Source organism: Mycena indigotica (genome assembly GCF_014461135.1).
Source record: "Mycena indigotica strain 171206Taipei chromosome Unknown Mind.scaff0003, whole genome shotgun sequence".
In the NCBI taxonomy this organism is placed as follows: Eukaryota; Fungi; Basidiomycota; class Agaricomycetes; order Agaricales; family Mycenaceae; genus Mycena; species Mycena indigotica.
Genome location: NW_023503002.1, coordinates 3,790,488 through 3,810,096, shown reverse-complemented (window position 1 = coordinate 3,810,096; position 19,609 = coordinate 3,790,488). Strand labels below are relative to the sequence as shown.

The following is a 19,609-nucleotide window of genomic DNA, read 5'->3' as shown; positions in this document are numbered from 1 at the left end:
GGGATGAGTGTGGGCCACCCCGGATAGGCCCGCGGGTGCGCTGGGGTGGCTTATTATGAACACATAGGTTCAAGGTTCGAACCGGTTCTGAACCTGAACCGAACCGGATTGAACCTGAACACCAAGTTCAGTTCAGAGTTCAGGTAAAAGCTGAACCTGAACCGAAGTTCAGGTTCGGGGTTCGCCGAAAAGCGCCCTGAACCTGAACCGAACCGAACCTCGCCATCTCTACATACTTGGCACACCCGCGACACGCTGCATCGGGACTGGGGCGAGGATAGGGTGGGGTGTTTGTTGTAGCGCCACTCGGATGCGAGCAGACGCTTCACGCTCTAACTCCAGGTCCTTCAGTCGCTGCTGCCCAGCGCTGACAACCGCCAACGCTTTACAATGGTCTGCTGAGCCCTCGTGTTTTGTTGCGCTCCTCCGCGCAATCCACATGTGCCGTTCTGGGGGGCTTCCAGCAGAGCAAGCTCGACACAAGACTCGGTCGTCTTCACGGCGTGTTATCCAAACTGCAACTGGTGAGTGTCCTGTGTGTTCCCGTTGCCGCTACTGATTCGCACCGTCTTCATTTAGCCCCGCGCCACTTCCTCGGGCTGGCATTGGTCGTCCACAAGGCGAAAAGTGAGACTCCCCTCTCGGCAACTTTCACTCCTCCACCCCCCCCCCTCCAGCTATTGTCCAGCCATCCGAATCATCCCTATCACCTGTCCACCACATGTCCACCACCCTGAATCGTATCGAAGACTTGTTCGTCCCAAATCCGACCACAAGATCATCATACGGCGTAAAACTACTCAAAAAAGCGCGACAGCACCCCCAATCCTCATCAACGTGTTTGTTCCACGCACCCTCAATGTCTGAACCCAGTACCCCCACTGCCAGTCGTCTCAACAACATCTTCGGTGCCATGCAGCAACTCACGCCTGAATTCGCCTTCAACCCCGGCAGCCTTGATACTGGCACAGACGAGCTGCAACCCCTCCCCGGTCTCAACCTCATTCCGCACCAGAACGCAAGAGAAGTCGTTGAACGATTTGCTGCCTCATGTCAGCTTCATCAAGACCAGACAGCCGAATGCGTCGGAACTCTTGTGGTATGTTTTCTTCGTTATTTCATATGCTAGACTTAAGCAAATCGTGCTGTAGGAAGCGGAGACTGTGGTCCTTGCCAAGATCTTGGCCGAGGTCATGGCACTCAAGAACTTTGTCGGGAACATCATTGTCGCCACGCCACCATATGCAATGTCGGATGCTACTCGCGTAAGTACCGTCCCATATGTTAGCATATTGTCTGAATACTTTCTTAGCGCGGCCTTACCAAATTCGGTCTTGCCACCCTTTTGTCGACACAACTCAGTGCTTATAAAGGCAAGACCCCAGTCAATATCATCTTGGTACGAGTTCCTTTCTGTGATACGTTGGCTGACAGTGCGCAGAACATTCTCAAGCATCATCGTTTCGACCTCCCTCCCGGTATTGAGAACAAACCAGCCGATTACGAGACAGTCAAGAAGGAGATCCAAGAAATCCTCACCCAGCTCCGCTCGAAGATTAAGAAGCAGGTATGTGTCATGCTCGAATACTTCTGTGTCTGATATATTCCACATAGGTCGCCCTTTCAGTCCAGTACAATCGCAATGACGACACCTTCGGTCCGGCCAACCAACACGTCAACGTTTATGATCTTGCGGAGGAGCTTGTGGAAGGCACCAATTCTGTCGTCACTATCGAGCTCTGCGCGCGTGTAGCACTCATTGTAAGCTGCTCTACTCTCCCATCCTTGTATTGTGGTCTGATTAGATGGCAGCGCGACGTTTACATGCAGCATCGCTCCCACCCCAAATTCTGGAACAAGGTTGACGAGTACCTTGTGGCAATTCTCACGCAGGCGAAGGGCGATACACGCATGATTACTCGGTAAGCCCGAGTTCTCTATCTATCCCTGTACATTTCCGACCCTCTTCAGTGCTTTCCGCAACATTCTCGAGCACGACCGCGCAAGTCATGGTGTCAACAATTACACAATCAACGCGACTGTCGGTGACGCTGTTCAGCAGCAGGTTTCGAGTGTCATTGATGCGACGCTGATGAATGCAGCCTCCTCTGCTAACGCCAACAGCATGGACACTACCAATTAGCTATAGATCTACATGATGTAAATACATATGTCAAAGCCTTATTTGAATGTCCGTTGAAGCTTTTTGTATGTCTGTTGAAGCCTTGCCACAAGGTGGTACAATAGCGCTGGTCCAGCCTCCAGGTTGCCGCCAGCTGGACCTGGCCACCAGCTGGTGTCATTTGTGACCGACCCCAACTTCCAGCTGCTCACCCCCTCTATGCCATCCGACGACGACAGATGTCATGGATGTCAGATTCAGCCGCTGACCGGGTGGAGATCCCGTTGCGGTGTAGGTCATAAAGGCTTACTTGGCTGGGGTAAAGCTTGGATTTTTAGAAACGAAATATTTAAAGTTTTCAAATGCGTTTTTAGGCTCAGAAAAATTCCCCAGAACCCCAGTAACCCAAACAATTTTGAATCCAGGCTGTGAAGCTGTTGATCCACGTGACAACGCGCGTGACGTCTCGTCACTGTGACATTGTACGTCATTTTTTTTTTTTCTTCTGACGACGATGCGCTCGCCGCGAGTGCCCCTCGAGCTCATCGCTCTTGTGGTGGAAAACCTCTCTGATCGCGACTGCCTGCATAACTGCGCCCTGGCCGCGTCCGTCTTTCTGTACCCCTGCCAAAAGCGGCTGTATGACCAGCTGTCGCTAACCACGTCGATCGACGACGGCGCGGTCCTCCCGGTGAGGGAGGCATTGCGCCCTCTGGGCTCGCTGCGCCCGCTGCACACGTATGCCGAGGCAGCCCGACATTTCGCCGCTGCGCCGCATCTCGCGGGCTACGTGGCGATGGTCTACGTGGCTATAGAGCCAGAGTCTGGGGACCGTGACGCAAGCGAGACGGCGGAGATGATTTCGGCGCTCTTGGCGGTGCTGACGGGGGTGAGACGGTGCTGTCTGTTGGGGCTGCAAGAAGAGGCGGTTGTGTGGGCCACGGTGGCGGGTGGGGTGCGGGATGCGCTGCTGGGGTGGCTGCTGGCGCAAGGGACGCTTGAAAAGATCACGGTGTACGGCGTCGTGAGGCTCCCCCGGGCTACGCTGCACGTGCTGCTCGGCGCCAGCCCGTCGCTCCACATTCTCCAAGGCGACGTCGATCACGCGAACAGTCAGAGTGCACTTCAAGTTTCCGAGGAGCTGGAGTGGATGCGGCGGGTGGCCGCCACGGATACGCGCGTGATGCTACTCGAGCTCGCTGTCGCGACCAGTCCGTTGATTGACCGCGTGCTGCAGCAGCCCGAATTCGCGCAGTATCTCAACCAACTTCAAGTTCTGAACACGAATATCCAAGCGATGCCGCTGAGCACCGTCTGCTTCTCGTCTGCGGCAACGATCGACACGCTCAAGCTCGACTGTGTCCGTGCGTCGGGTATTGTTCTATCATGTGGCTGGAACTGACTACCCATTAGACGCTACAAAAGATAACCTGTTTCGGTTTCCACCCTCCCTCCCGCTGCTTCAGGGCCTCCAGCTGACCATCGGGCTGCACCACCTCGCCGACAGTCCACTTAGCGACTTGCTTTTCCTCCCACAGCTGCTCCGCGCTCTCAACGAGGACACATCCTGCCCGAAACTGCGTACCATCACATTTATCGTCCTGTTGCAGGACGACATGGTACCGCTCTCAGAAGAAATGCTGAGCCAACTTGACAAAACGCTGCACGCGTTCACATCCTTAGCGCGCGTGCGCTGGCTGCTGGTGGCCTCGGAGCTGGGGCAGAGCGACGACGACGCGATGGAGGCGTTCCGGGAAGACATGGTGCGCGGCCTGTCGAAGATGGCAGCGGTGGGAAAGGTCGTCGTCCAGCATTACGGCGAATAAAATGGGCACCGACTGATCAGCAGAAGTTTTATAAATGGTTCACAGGTTGCCTAGTAGCACAGCTCCGAGTCATGTTTGTCTTGATATTTTCTTGGATATTTGACAAATGTAAAATAAGACAATCACACATTGCAACATTATTGTCCTTACACAGCTACATCATAAGGTATTCGCCATCCATCGTGTGTCAACATCACATGCGTGACACTGTGACCTTCTTTTTTAGGTGCAACGCGCTCGAGGTTGTGGCCGGAATTTTTTATGGAAATTTTTCATGTTATTTACTTTAGAACTACTTATAAGATCAAGGGGGTGTCATTATTCGAAAATCGGATATACTGTCAAAAGGTTTTTTAAGGGCCTTCTGGGGACCCCCTTACTATATCGGGTAATATATTCCCATGATCGCTCATCATGTGATCTGATGATGTGATCAAAAGTTTCATATTTCCTGTTAAATTCATCAAAATACTATTACTTATTTGAGTACATCATCAAAGATAAAGCTAGGAAATGTCCGATGGCCATGGTAACACTTAGATGCCCATGCCAGCTCACGACCAGAGAGTCCAAGATGTCCATACCCCTGCGCAAATCGATAGGTGTGATTGACGTACCTTCCAAATTGTAAACCCTACATACAAGCCAAACAGAGTAAGCTGATCTATGCTTACCGATGCATTAAGAGTAATGGAACATGATTTAGAGCATCAATAGTGTTCCGCTCCCGGTCATCCTCCTTTGATGACTCAGGCTTCGTCCGATACAACCGCTTAGCATAGCCCCAGACCATTTTAATCGGGTTGAGCTCGCAATGAAATTTAGGAAGAAACAGAACTTCCATCCCAGATTCAATGCAAGTCTGCTCACGAATTGATTTGACGGAAGAAAAATCAGGTTCATTGAACAAAATGCGCCGGCAGCAGCAGCACGCAGAGGCTGTGATGTCCTTATATTAAAAGTTGTGGCATTCAGCTGGGAGATCAGCGAACTGTGTTAGACCACGCTCGATTAAGATTTGTTGCATGCCTTTGAATTTACCATGGAATTTGTTGTTGGAATGATTATCTGGCCAGTAAAGGTCTTGTGGCATCCGGTTAGGACCATGGTAGGCGGCTGTCATCTTTATCTTGTCCTTGACAAGGCACCCCTTCATGTCGTATACCAGATGGCCATCGACACATTGATTGATTTCGACTAGAAAGTTGGCATCGGGATTTTTGGAGCTGCGACTGCCTGAGGTAGACTTGGGCATTGCCTGTGCCGACAGTGCACCGTCAGCTTGCTTGCGGTGTGTTGTTGCGTTATCGTAAACGAAAACATGATTATATTCAGGCCAAGCTGCTTTCACGATTGCCATTGCCTTCTCCGCTTGGGCCAAGACCTTGGCTGTGGTGAAATAACCATCACGATTCTTGCCTGTACAGATTGCCTCCCGAGCGTGGGCACCAGTCGGTGGATGAAGCCAGCCAAAATCGGCGGAAAAGTAATCAGCAACCATGTAGGAGACTCCCTTGCCTTTCCGGTACGGAACCACATTCACATCTTTGTGGTACCAAGTTTTCCGCCGTCGATCATGTGCATAAAAGATACTTTCATCATGATACCAGATGATAACTCGACACCCTCGAGCCAGGACAGTATCGATCAGCTCGCCAGTCTCACTATCAAATGGATGGACCCATTGTTGTAACTCAAATAACCGAGGCAAATAAACTTCATTGCGGTATTGAACCACATCTGTTCGCTCATGTCCGTCAACATATTGCCCTTTCTTCGCAAATGTAAACCTCAAAACAAGTTAACACTATTGATCATCTATTCGAAGGAACTGACCAGTATCCCAATGTCGCAAGGTATCGCCGTGCTGTCCGGACCGAGATTTCACGGTCAATCTCATGTCGGCTTCGGACTTCAGGATCCATCAAGTATGCACGCAGCTTCTCCGCGAGACTGAAGATGGAGTCGCAGCTCATTAGCCAGGTCTTCATCGGCAAGCATGCTTGTTGTCCACCCACAATAAGGGTTAACCGAGTCAAGCACATCACGATCGAGGATGTACTCCCGCGCCAACTTTGCCAGCATTCATGTGCAATGCTTGCCCCGGTTCAGCATAATTGAGGCCATAGTTGCCGATTCACCCCATTTGCCGTATGTTTTTGAGTCGGGTCTCGTGTAGAAGTTAAGCAGAGCCTGGATACCCCAAAGACGATTTCGAGTGAATAGTGAGTGTCCCTGATCGCGATAGCCAACACCGCGCTTTCCAAACAGTGTATTTGTCGCTGTCAGGGGATGAGGGTCCAGGTGCCTAGTTGATACCAAAGCTGGGGGAACAGCCCCTCGGCCAACTACTTAAGTACAGGGCTATCTGCGCACGAACCAGTCACGTGATCAGTCACAGCTGTCACATCACATGCTCCCCTTACAGTCGCAGATCCACGATAGTCGCCCCGCAGTTCTTTCTGGATGTCAGTTGCGACCAATTTGGCTTCTGAGAGAAGAGGCGCCTCTTGCAGCTTCCCCGGACATGTTGAATTGCAAACGTGGCCGTGCCTTCCTATACGCGGTCAAGACTTACGCCCGGCTTGCCCCGGAGGCCTTCGTGGTCAACGGAGAGCCGAGCGAAGAAAAGGCCGTCAGCTACGCCATGTCCTATATGGCGGAGGGACCTGCTCAGCAGTGGGCAGAGCGTCATGGGAGCAAAACCCCTTTCCCCTTCCCTCGGTGGAACCTATTCCTCTCTGAGTTTCGCCTTCAGTTCGTTGAGGAGAACGAGCAAGACCTTGCGCTCGCCAAGTTGGAGAGCGCGGGTTATCATATGGGAATGCGGGACGTCTACGGATACACCGACGACTTCGAGGACCTAATGGACCTCGCTGGATTCGAAGACGCGTTGGTTAAGGTGACCAAGTACCGCCACGGACTTGACCCCCTGATCAACAACGGCATCACATCCTCGAACGACCCCCCAGACCTCCGTGACTATCTGGGCTGGCGCACTCTTGGTGTGGGCGAAGCTCATCAAAGGGACAACCCCACAGACGCCTTCGGGGCTCCGCGTGGCGCATTCCCTATCGCCTGTTCGGCAACCCCGTTCCCCATCCGCCCGGTGGCCGCACCTGCGCCACCCGCGGCCTGCGCCCCCGTCAAGCCTGCTTCAGATGTGGAGACCCCAACCACTTGGCTCAAGACTGTCAGCTCCCCGCCAACATTCACCATATGGACATCCTTGACAAGGTAATCCAACAACTCGGCGACGAGATGCTAGCAGAGCTGGTTGCCCGTTACTCTGACATGGCTGCCCTAGCGGAGGCGCATTCGGAGGTTCCGGTAGAGGATTTTGTCCCCCGCGACGAGTGACTGGTGTGTCCTCGTTCGCGTCTATAAATCGTTTCACTTGTTTGTATGATGAATCAACTCCTCTGCCCTACAACAAGCCTGAAACGAAAGACACCCCCCCTACCCTCTCCGAAGCCCCCCGTTCAGATTTGCCAACTTGCCTGGGAGAAAAAGCTACCTGGCAGCTATACCATCTCCGCCGCGCCTGGGACTAACTCGCTCCACCTCCCCCTAGAACTTGAGTCCACTGCAAACACGCTCAAGCTCTCCCTCTCAGGCCTGGTCGACTGCGGAGCGACTCCGGACTTTATCGACACAGAATACATCAACCGAAACCATATACCGGTCTGAAACCTCTCAGTGCCCATCCCGGTTTATAACATCGACGGTACCCCCAATGATGCTGGGTCTATTCGCCAAATCGCGGACCTTGTTCTGCGGTACAATGGACACTCCGAACGCGTCCAGCTGGCTGTGACCCACCCTGGGAAGCAAGACCTGATACTCGGATACTCCTGGCTCAAAAAAGCACAACCCCGAGATCAACTGGGAAACAAAGGAGGTGAAAATGAGTCGCTGCCCTCGTAGCTGCTCTACCTGCCGAGATGAGGAACAGACCGAATGCGCAGAGGTTCGGCATCCTTAAATCACGACTACTCGCAGGTGCCTTCCCCACCATCTGCGCTGTTGACATTGCTGGCCCAGATGATGCTGAGGACGAATTTGGAGCCGCTTCGGACCCTCCGAACCCCTCGCCAGATCCTGACAACGACGAGCAGCTTGACAAGGGCGACTGCATCTTCTACACCTCCTTCCGCCCAGTAGAGGAGATTCGAGCTGGGAGCATGGTATCACAACGCCTCGCAGAAGCCTTCGCCCATAACTCGCCCCCCCCGCCTTTGGAGATTCTGGACTGGGCCAAGGAGTTCCAAGACGTCTTTGACAAGGAGTCCTTCGATATGCTACCAGAACGAAGGGCCTGGGACCACGCCATCGAACTCGTCCCTGACGCAAAGCCTGCCAACTGTAAGGTGTATCCGATCTCTCCCCTCGAACGACTCGAACTCGACACGTTCATTGAGGAAGGACTTGCCACAGGCCGTATTTGCCCTTCGAAATCTCCGATGGCTTCCCCCGTCTTCTTCGTCAAGAAAAAGGACGGAGGGCTTCGGTTGGTCCAGGACTATCGCACCCTCAACGCAATGACGATTAAGAACCGGTACCCCCTCCCGTTGATTAATGACCTTATCAACAGGCTCAAGGGCGCCCGCTACTTCACTAAACTCGATGTTTGTTGGGGCTTTAATAATGTCTGGATTAAAGAAGGAGACGAGTGGAAGGCGGCCTGCCGCCTTTCGGACTAACCGAGGGTTGTTCGAACCTTTGGTGATGTATTTTGGCCTGACGAACTCCCCTGCGACGTTCCAAACGATGATGAATGACATTTTCCAGGACCTCATCCTCTCAGGAGACGTTATCACCTGTTAATCCCAGATATCCTCACATACTAGAAGGCTCGACCCATCTGGTTGAGCCTTCTAACATGAAGAGAACAGCGTCTGGGCCTATGGTGTGATATTTGCTCAGATAATTCTCCAATAATTCTGAGACTTAGAGTATTTTTTTGTGTATATGACAGGTGTGGTGATGAATCAACATAATCTGATGTGATCGATGCTGCTTCCATATATGGTAACTTTTCCTGAAGGATACAAGTCAATATCTAAGCTCAGGTATGAATAATTATAAATAATTGTGATGCGGTAAGACTTGGAAAACAAGATGTGACACTGGTATGTGACATCAAAGGGTTTGTTATACTCATTGATGTGATACTATACATATTGATGATCAAACATTGATCGCAGCTCCAGACATGCTGTTACACAATATTATATAAGGTGACATTTCTCCCAAAAGGAAAATTTCCACCCGTTTGACTGTACAATCATCAGAGAATGTCACACATCATCACAAAATTAAATTTGTGTATTCTGAATATACAAACAACTTTCATTAAGTGACCTACAGTGACAGCTCAATAAATGTGTTAGTGTTAGCACTGACCCATCACTAGCTTATATATATAACTGATGAGCCTCTATCTCCATAGCTGCTTGAGCTACCAGCATGGATGATGTACTAGAAGGAAGGGTCTCAAAAGTCCTATTGATTGATAGCATATTTTAATTATTATCATCTGATATAATTATCATATTGAGCATTCAGTCATTAAAAAGAGAATATCTAGTACCAAAAAATGTAAGGTGCCTAAGTAGCTGATTTATATAGATGATTGAAGCACTACCAAGGGTACCTAAATGATAGGATCAATACCCTAGACAACGAATATTATTAATATAGCTATATCATCTTCTGATGGTTCATCACCTACATTGATACTGTAATATTTCTACCAATCCTAGCTTAAGTCAGATGATTTTTGTACTGGTAAGTAGGTAATAACCTAATGTTGATATGGTCTGTTGTGATCATAGTCCTATATCTTTAGATTATGATATTATACCACTCTTCTCTAGTTTCTACATTTCAAATTTGATCAGAGCTAATGATCACTTGATATCTCACTGTAAACTTAATGGATAAGTATGATTCAAGTTGCAACCTGGTCTAATATATGTCACCATTGACATGACTGCTCCCCATAATTTTAAGTATCAGGTCTACCTTTATATATAACATATATCCTATACCACAAATTTCCCAATAACTCACTTAGAACTAAGGGGTCTCTAGTGGAATCAGGGTAGGAAGCATACAGAGGGGTCCCCTTATAAGATTAGATTTCTCATACCACCATATATGCATGGAAGATCCTGTTATTCTCCATTATAATGATAAATAGGACTGCACATCATATTGGCAATACAGCTATAATCTAGTAGTTGATTATGGATCAAATATGTCAAACTTGGCAAATGAGGTGTATACACCTACCAGCATACTTGGATTGATCTCTGTATATTCTTGGAGGATGAATTGGGATGAACATTCCAAGACATGCGTATGCAGTACTGGTTTACATGAATAGTGAGGTCTATAGACTGAGTGTTGGACCTTGAGGTGGGTGTATGAGGAAATTTGAATGTCTACTGCAACCCTGAACCATACACCGCCAATCGCTTTCCAGCTATCTCATAGCTGGAAATCCGGGATTGACACCATATGTCACCCGCATTTGGGAGCAAATGGATCCACGCCGGGTCCAGAGTTCCTGGAAACCAGCCAAAGATTTATATGATATGCACATAATTTTGCTGATATAAACAACATGGGCTCAAGGCTGCTGCTTATAATTGTATGTATACTCACGCCAGGACCCTACTTAGAATTTGTGCTCAGTTGGTAAGGAGATGAAAATGTCTATTATATATATCTAGCTGTACTGCGACACGACTACTCCATCCCATTACCCTCTGCCTCACCCGCGCCATCCATTGGGTCATCGTCTTCATCGTCTACGACTGCCCCTGCTGCGTTCATCACAGTAGCGTCAATGGCCTGGTCAACCTCCTGCTGCACACGGTCTGCTGCACCATCCTTGGTCGTGTAGTCGTTGTAGCCATACATCTCGCGATCCTTCTTAAGGACTTTGCGGAATGCCCTGACATAGGTATGAGTAATGAGAAGAAAAGAAAAGCACAATGCACTGAGCCACTTGTTGCTGATTCCCCTTGGCCTGTTCGCGGATATCCTCTAGCAGCCCATCGACCTCATCCCAAAACTTGGAAGTATCATCCTTGTATGTTGCCATCCAAATGCTGCCAAGGGTATTCAGCTCATATGGCTGCATCTATGCAAAAGATATGGGTAGCATCCTGGGGGGGTAATGCAAAAGATGAGGGCAACTACTTGGAAACTAAATTAAATAACAGTGTTTTCTTGTTTGTGGCTGCTATATCAAGGTATCAGTGATGGGATCAACAGCATCTAGGTCTGTTGATCCATGTGGAACGATTTTTGATTGCCATCAGAGCTTTTGATGACTGCATCTTGCTACATCAACCTTACTTAATCGATTATTAATTTTTTGGTCCCTTGGCTTATAAGTCCCAAATATAATATTACGAATATTCGGCCCAAAGAAAAGGTGATTTCTCTTCCTATATGTATTTTTATATTAGTCATATCTCTTAATTCCAGTGAGAAATTCATGAAATACATCTGTCACAACATCTTTTGCATTACCCCCTTGGGATGGTACCCACATCTTTTGCATAGATGCAGCTATATGTACTGGGGTATTAGGCAATGTATTGACGCAAAAATGAGACTATCACCATCAGTGCGACACGAGCACACAGCTCGACGGTGACCACACAGTCAGAAGAGCCGACAATGGCTTGGGTGAGGGCGTAAATGTTGTCGCAAGCCTTTGCTGCCTTGATGTGTGGGTGTCTATAAGTGTAGCCTAGAGACTTCGCAATCTGGACATAAAGTAAGTCGAAACCCATTGGGAAACAAGGACGCACTGCCTTTTTTATGTCCGACCGCTGTTGGGTGAATAGATTGCGCACGGCACGCTTGAGCGTGACGTAGTCCGCAGCATTATACTCAATGCCAGGCGGGAGGTCGAACGGATGGGTTTTGAGAATGTTCTGACAATGAAGATGAGACGATAATACAGCTAGAAGTATACCACGCACCAGAAGAACATTGACCGGCGTTTTGCCCTTGTAAGACGCTTGTTGTGGAGAGAGCATGATGGCAATTGCCTATCTTTTCATGTTTTTCTGTCGACAGTCAGCAAACAAACCAGAGTACAGAAACCACGTACCATGAGCGCGTCGGATGGCTGAAAGGATGGCTGGGAAAGGACGATAGCAGTGATCATGTTGAGGATAGCGGAGAGCAGCACAACGACTTTGGCCATCACGAGTGAAGCCAGGTCCTGCGAACTGTAAGGGCAACCCTGGAGACTCCAACGAAAGCCTAGCAGGGGAGGATCCAAAGCGTGAATAAAAGCTACAGAAATACACGGAGGGACCGACCTAGCAGGGGAGGATCCAAAGAGAAGAAACTCTAAGGGTCCGCCTGCTAGGGCGCCAACTATATACTGGTCATCCGTAACTGCCGACGTAGAGCGCAGAAGGCCTGAGCGGCGTCGCAGGCTCTGTCCCAAGGTGATCATTGGGAGGGTCTTGACGGATCGGTGATTGTGCGGGCGAAGGAGGCCGTGGACGATGGTCGGGGTGGGTCGGAGCGTCCGAGGGGGCGCTGGTCGGATGCACCTCGGATGCGTTCGGAGGGTCCGAAGGCGGCCGAAGCGGGGGTTCCCCTGACACTGTTGGGAAAGTTATAGGATAAAGGTAAAAGTAAATCCCAGATTTATCTATTGATTTTTTGTGTGAAAAAACTGCAATGTAAATGATAGCTTTGAACACAAAGTAAACCTGTGGACAAAGCTGTTCTTTTTTCAAAAAACCTGAAGTAAAACTGTTTGATAAATGTCACATTTATTCACTATTTTAAGCTGTGATTTTTACAAAGGAAAAAAACAAGAGATAAATCTCAGATATATCTGACCATTGATCTGCAGGGAAAACCTGGGGTTTCTCTGAAAAACAAAGCAACAGATACACTTGTCTTTGTCTTTTGAATAGCAGATTTTCCTACAGCTTTATCCAGCAGAAAACCCCCACATTTTTCTTACAGATAAATGTCCAGATTTATTCAAGATTTATCTTCAGGTTTTTCCTTTGTGGAAATCTCAGGTAAATTAGTGGATAAATATGACATTTATCTATGAGTTTTACTCTGGGTTTTTGTGCTGGAAAAAGGCCAGCTTTATCTCTGGATTTTCCTTGTGTCAAAAACTACCATTTATACAGTGGTTTTATCATAAAGACAAGCTATAGATAAATTTAGAATTTATTCATCCATTTATCCTCTAACTTTCCCAGGGGGAAAATTCCTAAATCAGCCCAGTGAGATATGATCTTACCCTTGCTCAATGACAATGCTCATTGATCGACAACCGACGAGTGACGTGACCGATTGGTGATGACCGATTTAATTTATCATTTATCACCGGTCACATTCCACATCACTTTTTTTCTCTTCTTTTGTCCCGACCATGATGGCCTCGCCGCGATTGCCCCTAGAGCTCTTCGCCCTTGTAGTGGAGAATCTCTCTTATCGCGACTGTCTGCATAACTGCGCCCTGGCCGCGTCCGTCTTCCTGCACCCCTGCCAAAAGCGGCTGTATGACCAGCTGTCGCTAACTACGTCGATCGACGACGGCGCGGTCCTCCCGGTGAAGGAGGCATTGCGCTCGCTGCGCCCAGTACACACGTATGCCGATGCAGCCCGCCACTTCGCCGCCGCGCCGCACCTCGCGGGCTACGTGGCGACGGTCTACCTGGCCATGTCCGCGCTCGAGTCAGAGTCTGGAGACGCAATCGAGACGGCGGAGATGGTTTCGGCGCTCTTGGCGGGGCTGACGGGCGTGAGGCGGTGCTGTCTGTTGGCGCTGCGGGAAGAGGCGGTTGTGTGGGCCACGGTGGCAGGCGGGATGCGGGATGCGCTGCTGGGGTGGCTCCTGGCTCAGGGGACGCTGGAGAAGATCATGGTGTCCGGTATCTGGGGGCTCCCCCGGGCTGCGCTGCACGTGCTGCTCGGCGCCAGCCCGTCGCTCCACATCCTCCAAGGCGACGTCGATCACGCGGACGGCCCGAGTACGGAGGAGGCCGAGTGGATGCGGCGTGTGGACGCAACGGATACGCGCGTTATGCTGCTGGAGCTGTCTGTAGCGACAAGTCCAACGATCAACCGTGTATTGCAACAGCCCGAGTTCGCACAGTATCTCAACCACCTTGAAGTCCTGGACACGACTATTGATGCGACGCCGCTGAGCACCGTCTGCTTTGCGTCTGCGGCAACACTCGACACGCTCAAGCTTGACTGCATCCGTGCGTCGTGTATTGGTTCACTATGTGGCCGGAACTGACAACCCAATAGAGACCACGCACGATCACCTGGTCCGGTTTCCACCCTCCCTCCCGCAGCTTCTGAACCTCCGGTTCACAGTCGGGCTGCACCACCTCGCCGGCGACGACGACAGTCCACTTAGCGACTTGCGCTTCCTCCCACAGCTGCTCCGCACCCTCGGCGAGGACACATCCTGCCCCAAACTGCGCACCATCACCTTTATCGTCCTGCTTCCGCGCTTCATGATGCCGCTCTCAGAACAAATGCTGCGCCAATTGGACGAGGCACTTCACGCGCTCAGATCCTTGGCGCTCGCTCGCTGGTTGCTGGTGGCCTCGGAGCTGCGACAGAGCGACTACTCAATGGACGCGTTCCGGGAAGGCATGCTGCGGGGCCTGCCGACGATGGTAGCGGCGGGTAAGGTCGTGGTCCAGCATTGCACGCCGGGTTTGGTTATAGACGAATAAAAACAACAGTAGATTTCAATTCGATTGTTGCTTTATCGTTCACCTGCGGACAGAGCATCTCTCTCCAGTGCCCAACCATGATTGCCAATTCGAACGACAACTCAACTGAGTCAACTCGACCTTACTGCATCCCTCTCAGCATCCTAAATCCACTTGCGCTTGCTTTCGTCGCGCTTCGCGATGCGCTTGTTGACATCGGGGTGTCATGCACCATTGGGGATACTCTCTTTGATTCTCTCTTTCCTCCTGCTGCAGTTCTCGAGCTCCGGTAACCACTGGTCTGGCTTCACTGTCCTCCGAATGTGATGTCCGCCTCGGCACGACTCGGTCCGGTTCTCCGCGCCTTCGCATCAACTCAGCCCGCAACGGGGGCATTTGGAAGTTGCCCTGGCGCTTCTGTGTATTTTCCCACCGTGCACGCGTCCAGCGCCCGTTATCACCAGCGGCAAATTTAGTACGTGTATTGACCCTCAAACCATACTTTGACGCCATCCGGGTGGCTCGGCCTCGGGCCCGAATCGGCCTGATCTCCTACCCCTGCATGTGTATTCCGCAAGTCCGCCGCCGCATTCGGTTGTCAAGGCGAAAGTTACTGCGAGAACATACTTATCACATCCATAACAACCCTCCACCGAGAGCAGCGCATCATTTTTAGGCATTTGATAGGCTTGTGCATGATGAATCGCGGAAGAATCAGGATGACAGGGTACAAAACGTAGGATGAATCTATGCTCTTGTAAGTCACCAATTGCAACCACTGGCAGGAAGCAGGACAATACATATGTCGACTTGAGATGCATTGCGAAACGTTGACAATGCATGTAGAAAGGCCTCGGCCTTCCAATGGGTGTACTCCGACTTTCTTTACTCGTAAGCCTGAGTACTATGTTGCCTCCTATGCAAGTTGCACTGCTTAGCTTCGGGATCACTCTGAACTAATACTAGTAGGACATGGCCGCACCAGTCACGTACTAGTACTCATAACTGCCACTGCCAGTGGCCAGTCTTCCGCTATTTCGCAGCACTGACTCGAAATATACAGCGAAAGATGACGGCTCAGCACTTTGAACACTTACGTATCGATGACGGCAAAAAACCATTTTGACGCGAGCGCGCGCATGGGAATAAAACTTGACTTGCGCATTTCTCAGTCATGTGATTTGCGATACATGTGCGGCGAAATCCAGTGGCTACATCGAGACGCATGGCCACCAGGGGGACGCGAGCCTGAGGCGGCCGTAACGTTCTTCCATTTCCCCTGACCGTGACGTGCCTGCAGCTTTACTAGTAATGACATCCCAATTCCATCCAACGGATTCGCCGGCCCCGCACTCAGGCTGGCGGTCTGCCGGGCCAGTGATCATTAAACTAAGAAAACTACAGAATGTGGTGCCAGTGCAAGGGAAGGAGGGGGATCATTCTCATCCCGAGTGGAGCTTTGTAATATGTTCCCTGGTGTCCTTGTCAAGAGCTTGATGACAGTGTTTCGGCAGATATATGTTCCGACTCGGAGTCTTCAATTCGATGATTGGGATCATGATAATCCCCCATTCAGAAATCTTTGTTCTCATGAGAAATAACTCAACGCTGCCAGTGGTTCCACTGGTATAAAGTCGCTTCCTAACCCACCATCTTGTATACAACTCACACAGACGATGTTCATAGACCAACTCACTATTTTCTCGGCCGCAGCAGGACTGGTAAGCCTGATGTTGCTCTGATCCATCTCAAGTCATGTGCAGGCGAACCATGTCTATTTCAAGGAGAACGAGCCAATGACGGCCCACTATCCCATTATCGCACTGTTGCTCCAGCCCATCGGAATCGTCTTGATCTGCTCGACACTCACTATTTGGAATGTGATCTTCTCCACGGCCATCTTCCTCACCGTTCTTTCGACGTCCATCATCTCCTATCGTCTCTCTCCGTGGCATCCACTTGCAAGCATCCCCGGCCCGACCTTGGCGAAGGTGACCAAGCTGTGGTCGGTCCATATCCAACTCAGCGGTCGCAAACATCGCATCTTGAAGGAGCTCCACGACCAGTACGGAGATTTCGTCCGAATTGGTTTGTCTCTGTCCGCCTCAGACAGAAGCCTTCTGACCATATATCGCATTATCAGGCCCCAACGATGTTTCGTGCTGCAACGCAGAGGCAATCAAGACGGTATATGGATCTGGGGGATTCAATAAGGGCCATTGTAAGCCGAACTTGTTTGACGCACTCCCAGGGCTGATGACGATCCGGTCAGACTATGAGCCATATACCGACCCGGCTCTCAACGAGCGCAACTTGTTTAACATGCGCGACGGTGCGCATGCCAACCGACGCAAGCTCTGGAACCGCGGGTTAAGCACCGACTCGCTCAAGGGCTTCGAGGAGGTCATGTCTCACCGTGTACAAACTATGCTCGACCAGATCGACCGCATCGTTGAGTCGAAGAAGCCGGTCAATATCGCCGCATGGTTCGGCTTCTATGCCTTCGATTTCATGGGCGACATGGCGTCAGTGTGCTTCGAATGATTCGCCGCGATGCTCACCTTGTCTGGCAGATTCGGCGGTGGATTCGACATGCTGAAGGAAGGCAGCGACAAAGATGGCGTCTTCCCGATGCTCCAAACTGCCGTCAAGTAGGTGTCTGATGCTGCTCCTATCGCCAGGTTCTGAGCATACCAAGGTTGACGTCCGTTTTCACACAAATACCATGGTTTACCCCGACGTTCAACCGCCTGCCTGGTGTGCAAGCGCTTGTCCAGAAGGCATTCCATTTTGCAATGGTCAGCGGCCAGAAACGTATTGCGGCTGGGCCGCAGGAGCTGAAAGACTTGTGGTACCATTTGGTGGGTTCCAACGCACATCGTTCCGGTAACAATCTGACAAATTCCTTCAGATGGACGAAGATGACCTCGAGAAAGTCAAGCCCACTGTCAACGAGGTGCTGGCTGACGGTATCATGGCCGTCATCGCGGGGTCGGACACTGTAGCGGTGGCTCTTACCACGTCAGTCTCTTCGCATCGAGACTTGACATGACTGACCTTCATGACCAGCTTCATGTGGTGCATGATAATGCATCCAGACATACATGCTCGGGTCCGCGCGGAGCTTGACGCTGTATTCCCCGACGGTACCAGCGTTTACGACTGCGACAAGTACGACGATCTCAAGTTATTGAATGCCTGTCTGTAAGTAGTTTCAGCTGTTGTGCTCCGAATTCGGCTAGTCTGACGCACCCTTCCTCTAGCCAAGAGTCCCTCCGTCTGTTCCCGCCGGTCCCAACCAACGGCGCTCGCAAGATTCCCCTCGGCGAACCCCGCCTCGTTGCGGGTCGTCTCCTCCCGGGACAAACCCAGATCTACATGCCGCCATATGTCATGCACCGCAACCCCAAGAACTTCTTCCCGGCACCGGACAGCTTCGACCCCGACCGCTGGCTCCGTCCCGAATCCGGGTCCGAGATCCTCAATCGGACGGCATACCTCGCGTGGTCGTATGGCGCAGCAAATTGCGCTGCGAAGAACCTGGCCAACCAGGAGATGCTTATGGCGCTCGCGGCCGTACTGAAGCGCTACGACCTGAGTTTCATGGACGCGGAGGGGCGGAAATGGGCGGAGAAATCGATTGGGGAGTATCACATTACGCGGGTTGGCAAGCTGGAGTTGAATGTCGCGCGGCGCTGAGCATACTGGACATGTGTACTTGAAGCCTACCGCGGTCGATTCCTGTACGTAGTAGGTTTGGAGGGACATACCAGAAGTAATAGAAACCAGTCGAGTGAAAAGAATGGAGGAAAAGGTGGTGACGTGGCTGAAGTGTCACGGCTGATCGCTGATCTGTCACGAGCCGCCACACCACGCTCAGACACCGGGACCGACGAGATTAGGCCCGCACGCCTGATCCGGAAATACTGCACATGTCCATAGAATACTGCACCTCATCTAAAATACTGCACACCTCATCCTAAAATACTGCACACATCAGAAAGTTCTTGTCCACCCCAACTTCTGATCACAGTCCCGCTTAGCACTCAGAGTCTTCTTATTCGTGATAATACAAAAACAATGTATCTATTCTATACGACTGTCCGTTGCGCCACAAGAATTCACCGGCCTGGGCCATCATGATGTCCTGACCCAGTAAAGTCTTGGTCACGTCCTGTGCAAAGACTGGGCAGCTTGTGGTTGTTCCCTAACCTTAACCCTCCAAAGCGTTGATGAGGAAGCAGTTTAGCCCAGGTTGAGACTATATATGACTAAGCTTGAGACTATGCATTAGGCTTTGTCTCTCAATGCTTATTTGTTTTGAAATTTGGACTAAATTTGTAATTAGACAACCTTAAAGGTTTTCTCCTCCCCACTACCTATGGTCGATTAGGGACTCAGTGACCCTTTTGCCGGTGACAGTAGGATCAACTATTTCTACACTGGATATTTTTTTGCAGTGTGAAAATCATCTATATAACTCAACGCTGGCCTGAGGTTTGGGCGGATGGGTAGAACGGCGCACAGAAGAAGAAGAAGAGAGGCCGCCCGCACCCTGGCACGGAGGCAGGAACGGGAGGCGCCATGTTGTCTCGTGGTCGTGAGGGTTGTGAGCAAGCAGTAACTTGAAGCGGCGAAAGAAGCTCGATGATAGCCGATCCCGATCGGCCCGAAGTGCCAGCACACTGTCACAGCCAAAATTTCTCCTTCTCTCCCTCCTCCCCTTCGCGCCGGTCACCGAGGGCGCATAACTCGCGCCTGCTGACCCCACACCCCATGCGCCCGCGCACGAGCCCCGCACGTCGTCACGCTCTTCCGCTGAATCACACATGTGGGCAAAACCATGCTTGCGCCATTCTCGGATTGCTTCTGCGGCATCTGACCTCGCTGGGCCATCTTTTGTGGGAGAAGGACGAGCAATATTG

The 19,609-nt window shown here is 50.9% G+C and overlaps 4 protein-coding genes across 4 annotated transcripts; 3 read left to right on the top strand and 1 right to left on the bottom strand.

Moving 5' to 3' along the window:
- Window positions 1-2,636: 2,636 nt before the first annotated feature.
- MIND_00385800 (uncharacterized protein) lies at window positions 2,637-3,948 on the top strand (the record flags this gene model as incomplete). Its single annotated transcript, XM_037360689.1, has 2 exons — window positions 2,637-3,486; window positions 3,536-3,948. The coding sequence occupies 2 exons, from the start codon at window positions 2,637-2,639 to the stop codon at window positions 3,946-3,948; spliced, it is 1,263 nt and encodes a 420-aa protein (XP_037223574.1).
- A 955-nt stretch (window positions 3,949-4,903) lies between these two features.
- MIND_00385700 (uncharacterized protein) lies at window positions 4,904-5,939 on the bottom strand (the record flags this gene model as incomplete). Its single annotated transcript, XM_037360688.1, has 2 exons — window positions 4,904-5,738; window positions 5,785-5,939. 2 exons carry the CDS (start codon window positions 5,937-5,939, stop codon window positions 4,904-4,906), a joined length of 990 nt encoding a protein of 329 aa, XP_037223573.1.
- A 7,445-nt stretch (window positions 5,940-13,384) lies between these two features.
- Window positions 13,385-14,977, top strand: MIND_00385600 (uncharacterized protein; the record flags this gene model as incomplete). The annotated part of the gene is made up of 3 exons (XM_037360687.1): window positions 13,385-14,219; window positions 14,269-14,655; window positions 14,715-14,977. 3 exons carry the CDS (start codon window positions 13,385-13,387, stop codon window positions 14,975-14,977), a joined length of 1,485 nt encoding a protein of 494 aa, XP_037223572.1.
- Window positions 14,978-16,360: 1,383 nt separating this feature from the next.
- On the top strand, window positions 16,361-18,383 carry MIND_00385500 (uncharacterized protein; the record flags this gene model as incomplete). The annotated part of the gene is made up of 9 exons (XM_037360686.1): window positions 16,361-16,405; window positions 16,448-16,772; window positions 16,828-16,905; window positions 16,957-17,209; window positions 17,258-17,335; window positions 17,383-17,545; window positions 17,596-17,705; window positions 17,754-17,888; window positions 17,948-18,383. 9 exons carry the CDS (start codon window positions 16,361-16,363, stop codon window positions 18,381-18,383), a joined length of 1,623 nt encoding a protein of 540 aa, XP_037223571.1.
- Between the last annotated feature and the right edge of the window lie 1,226 nt (window positions 18,384-19,609).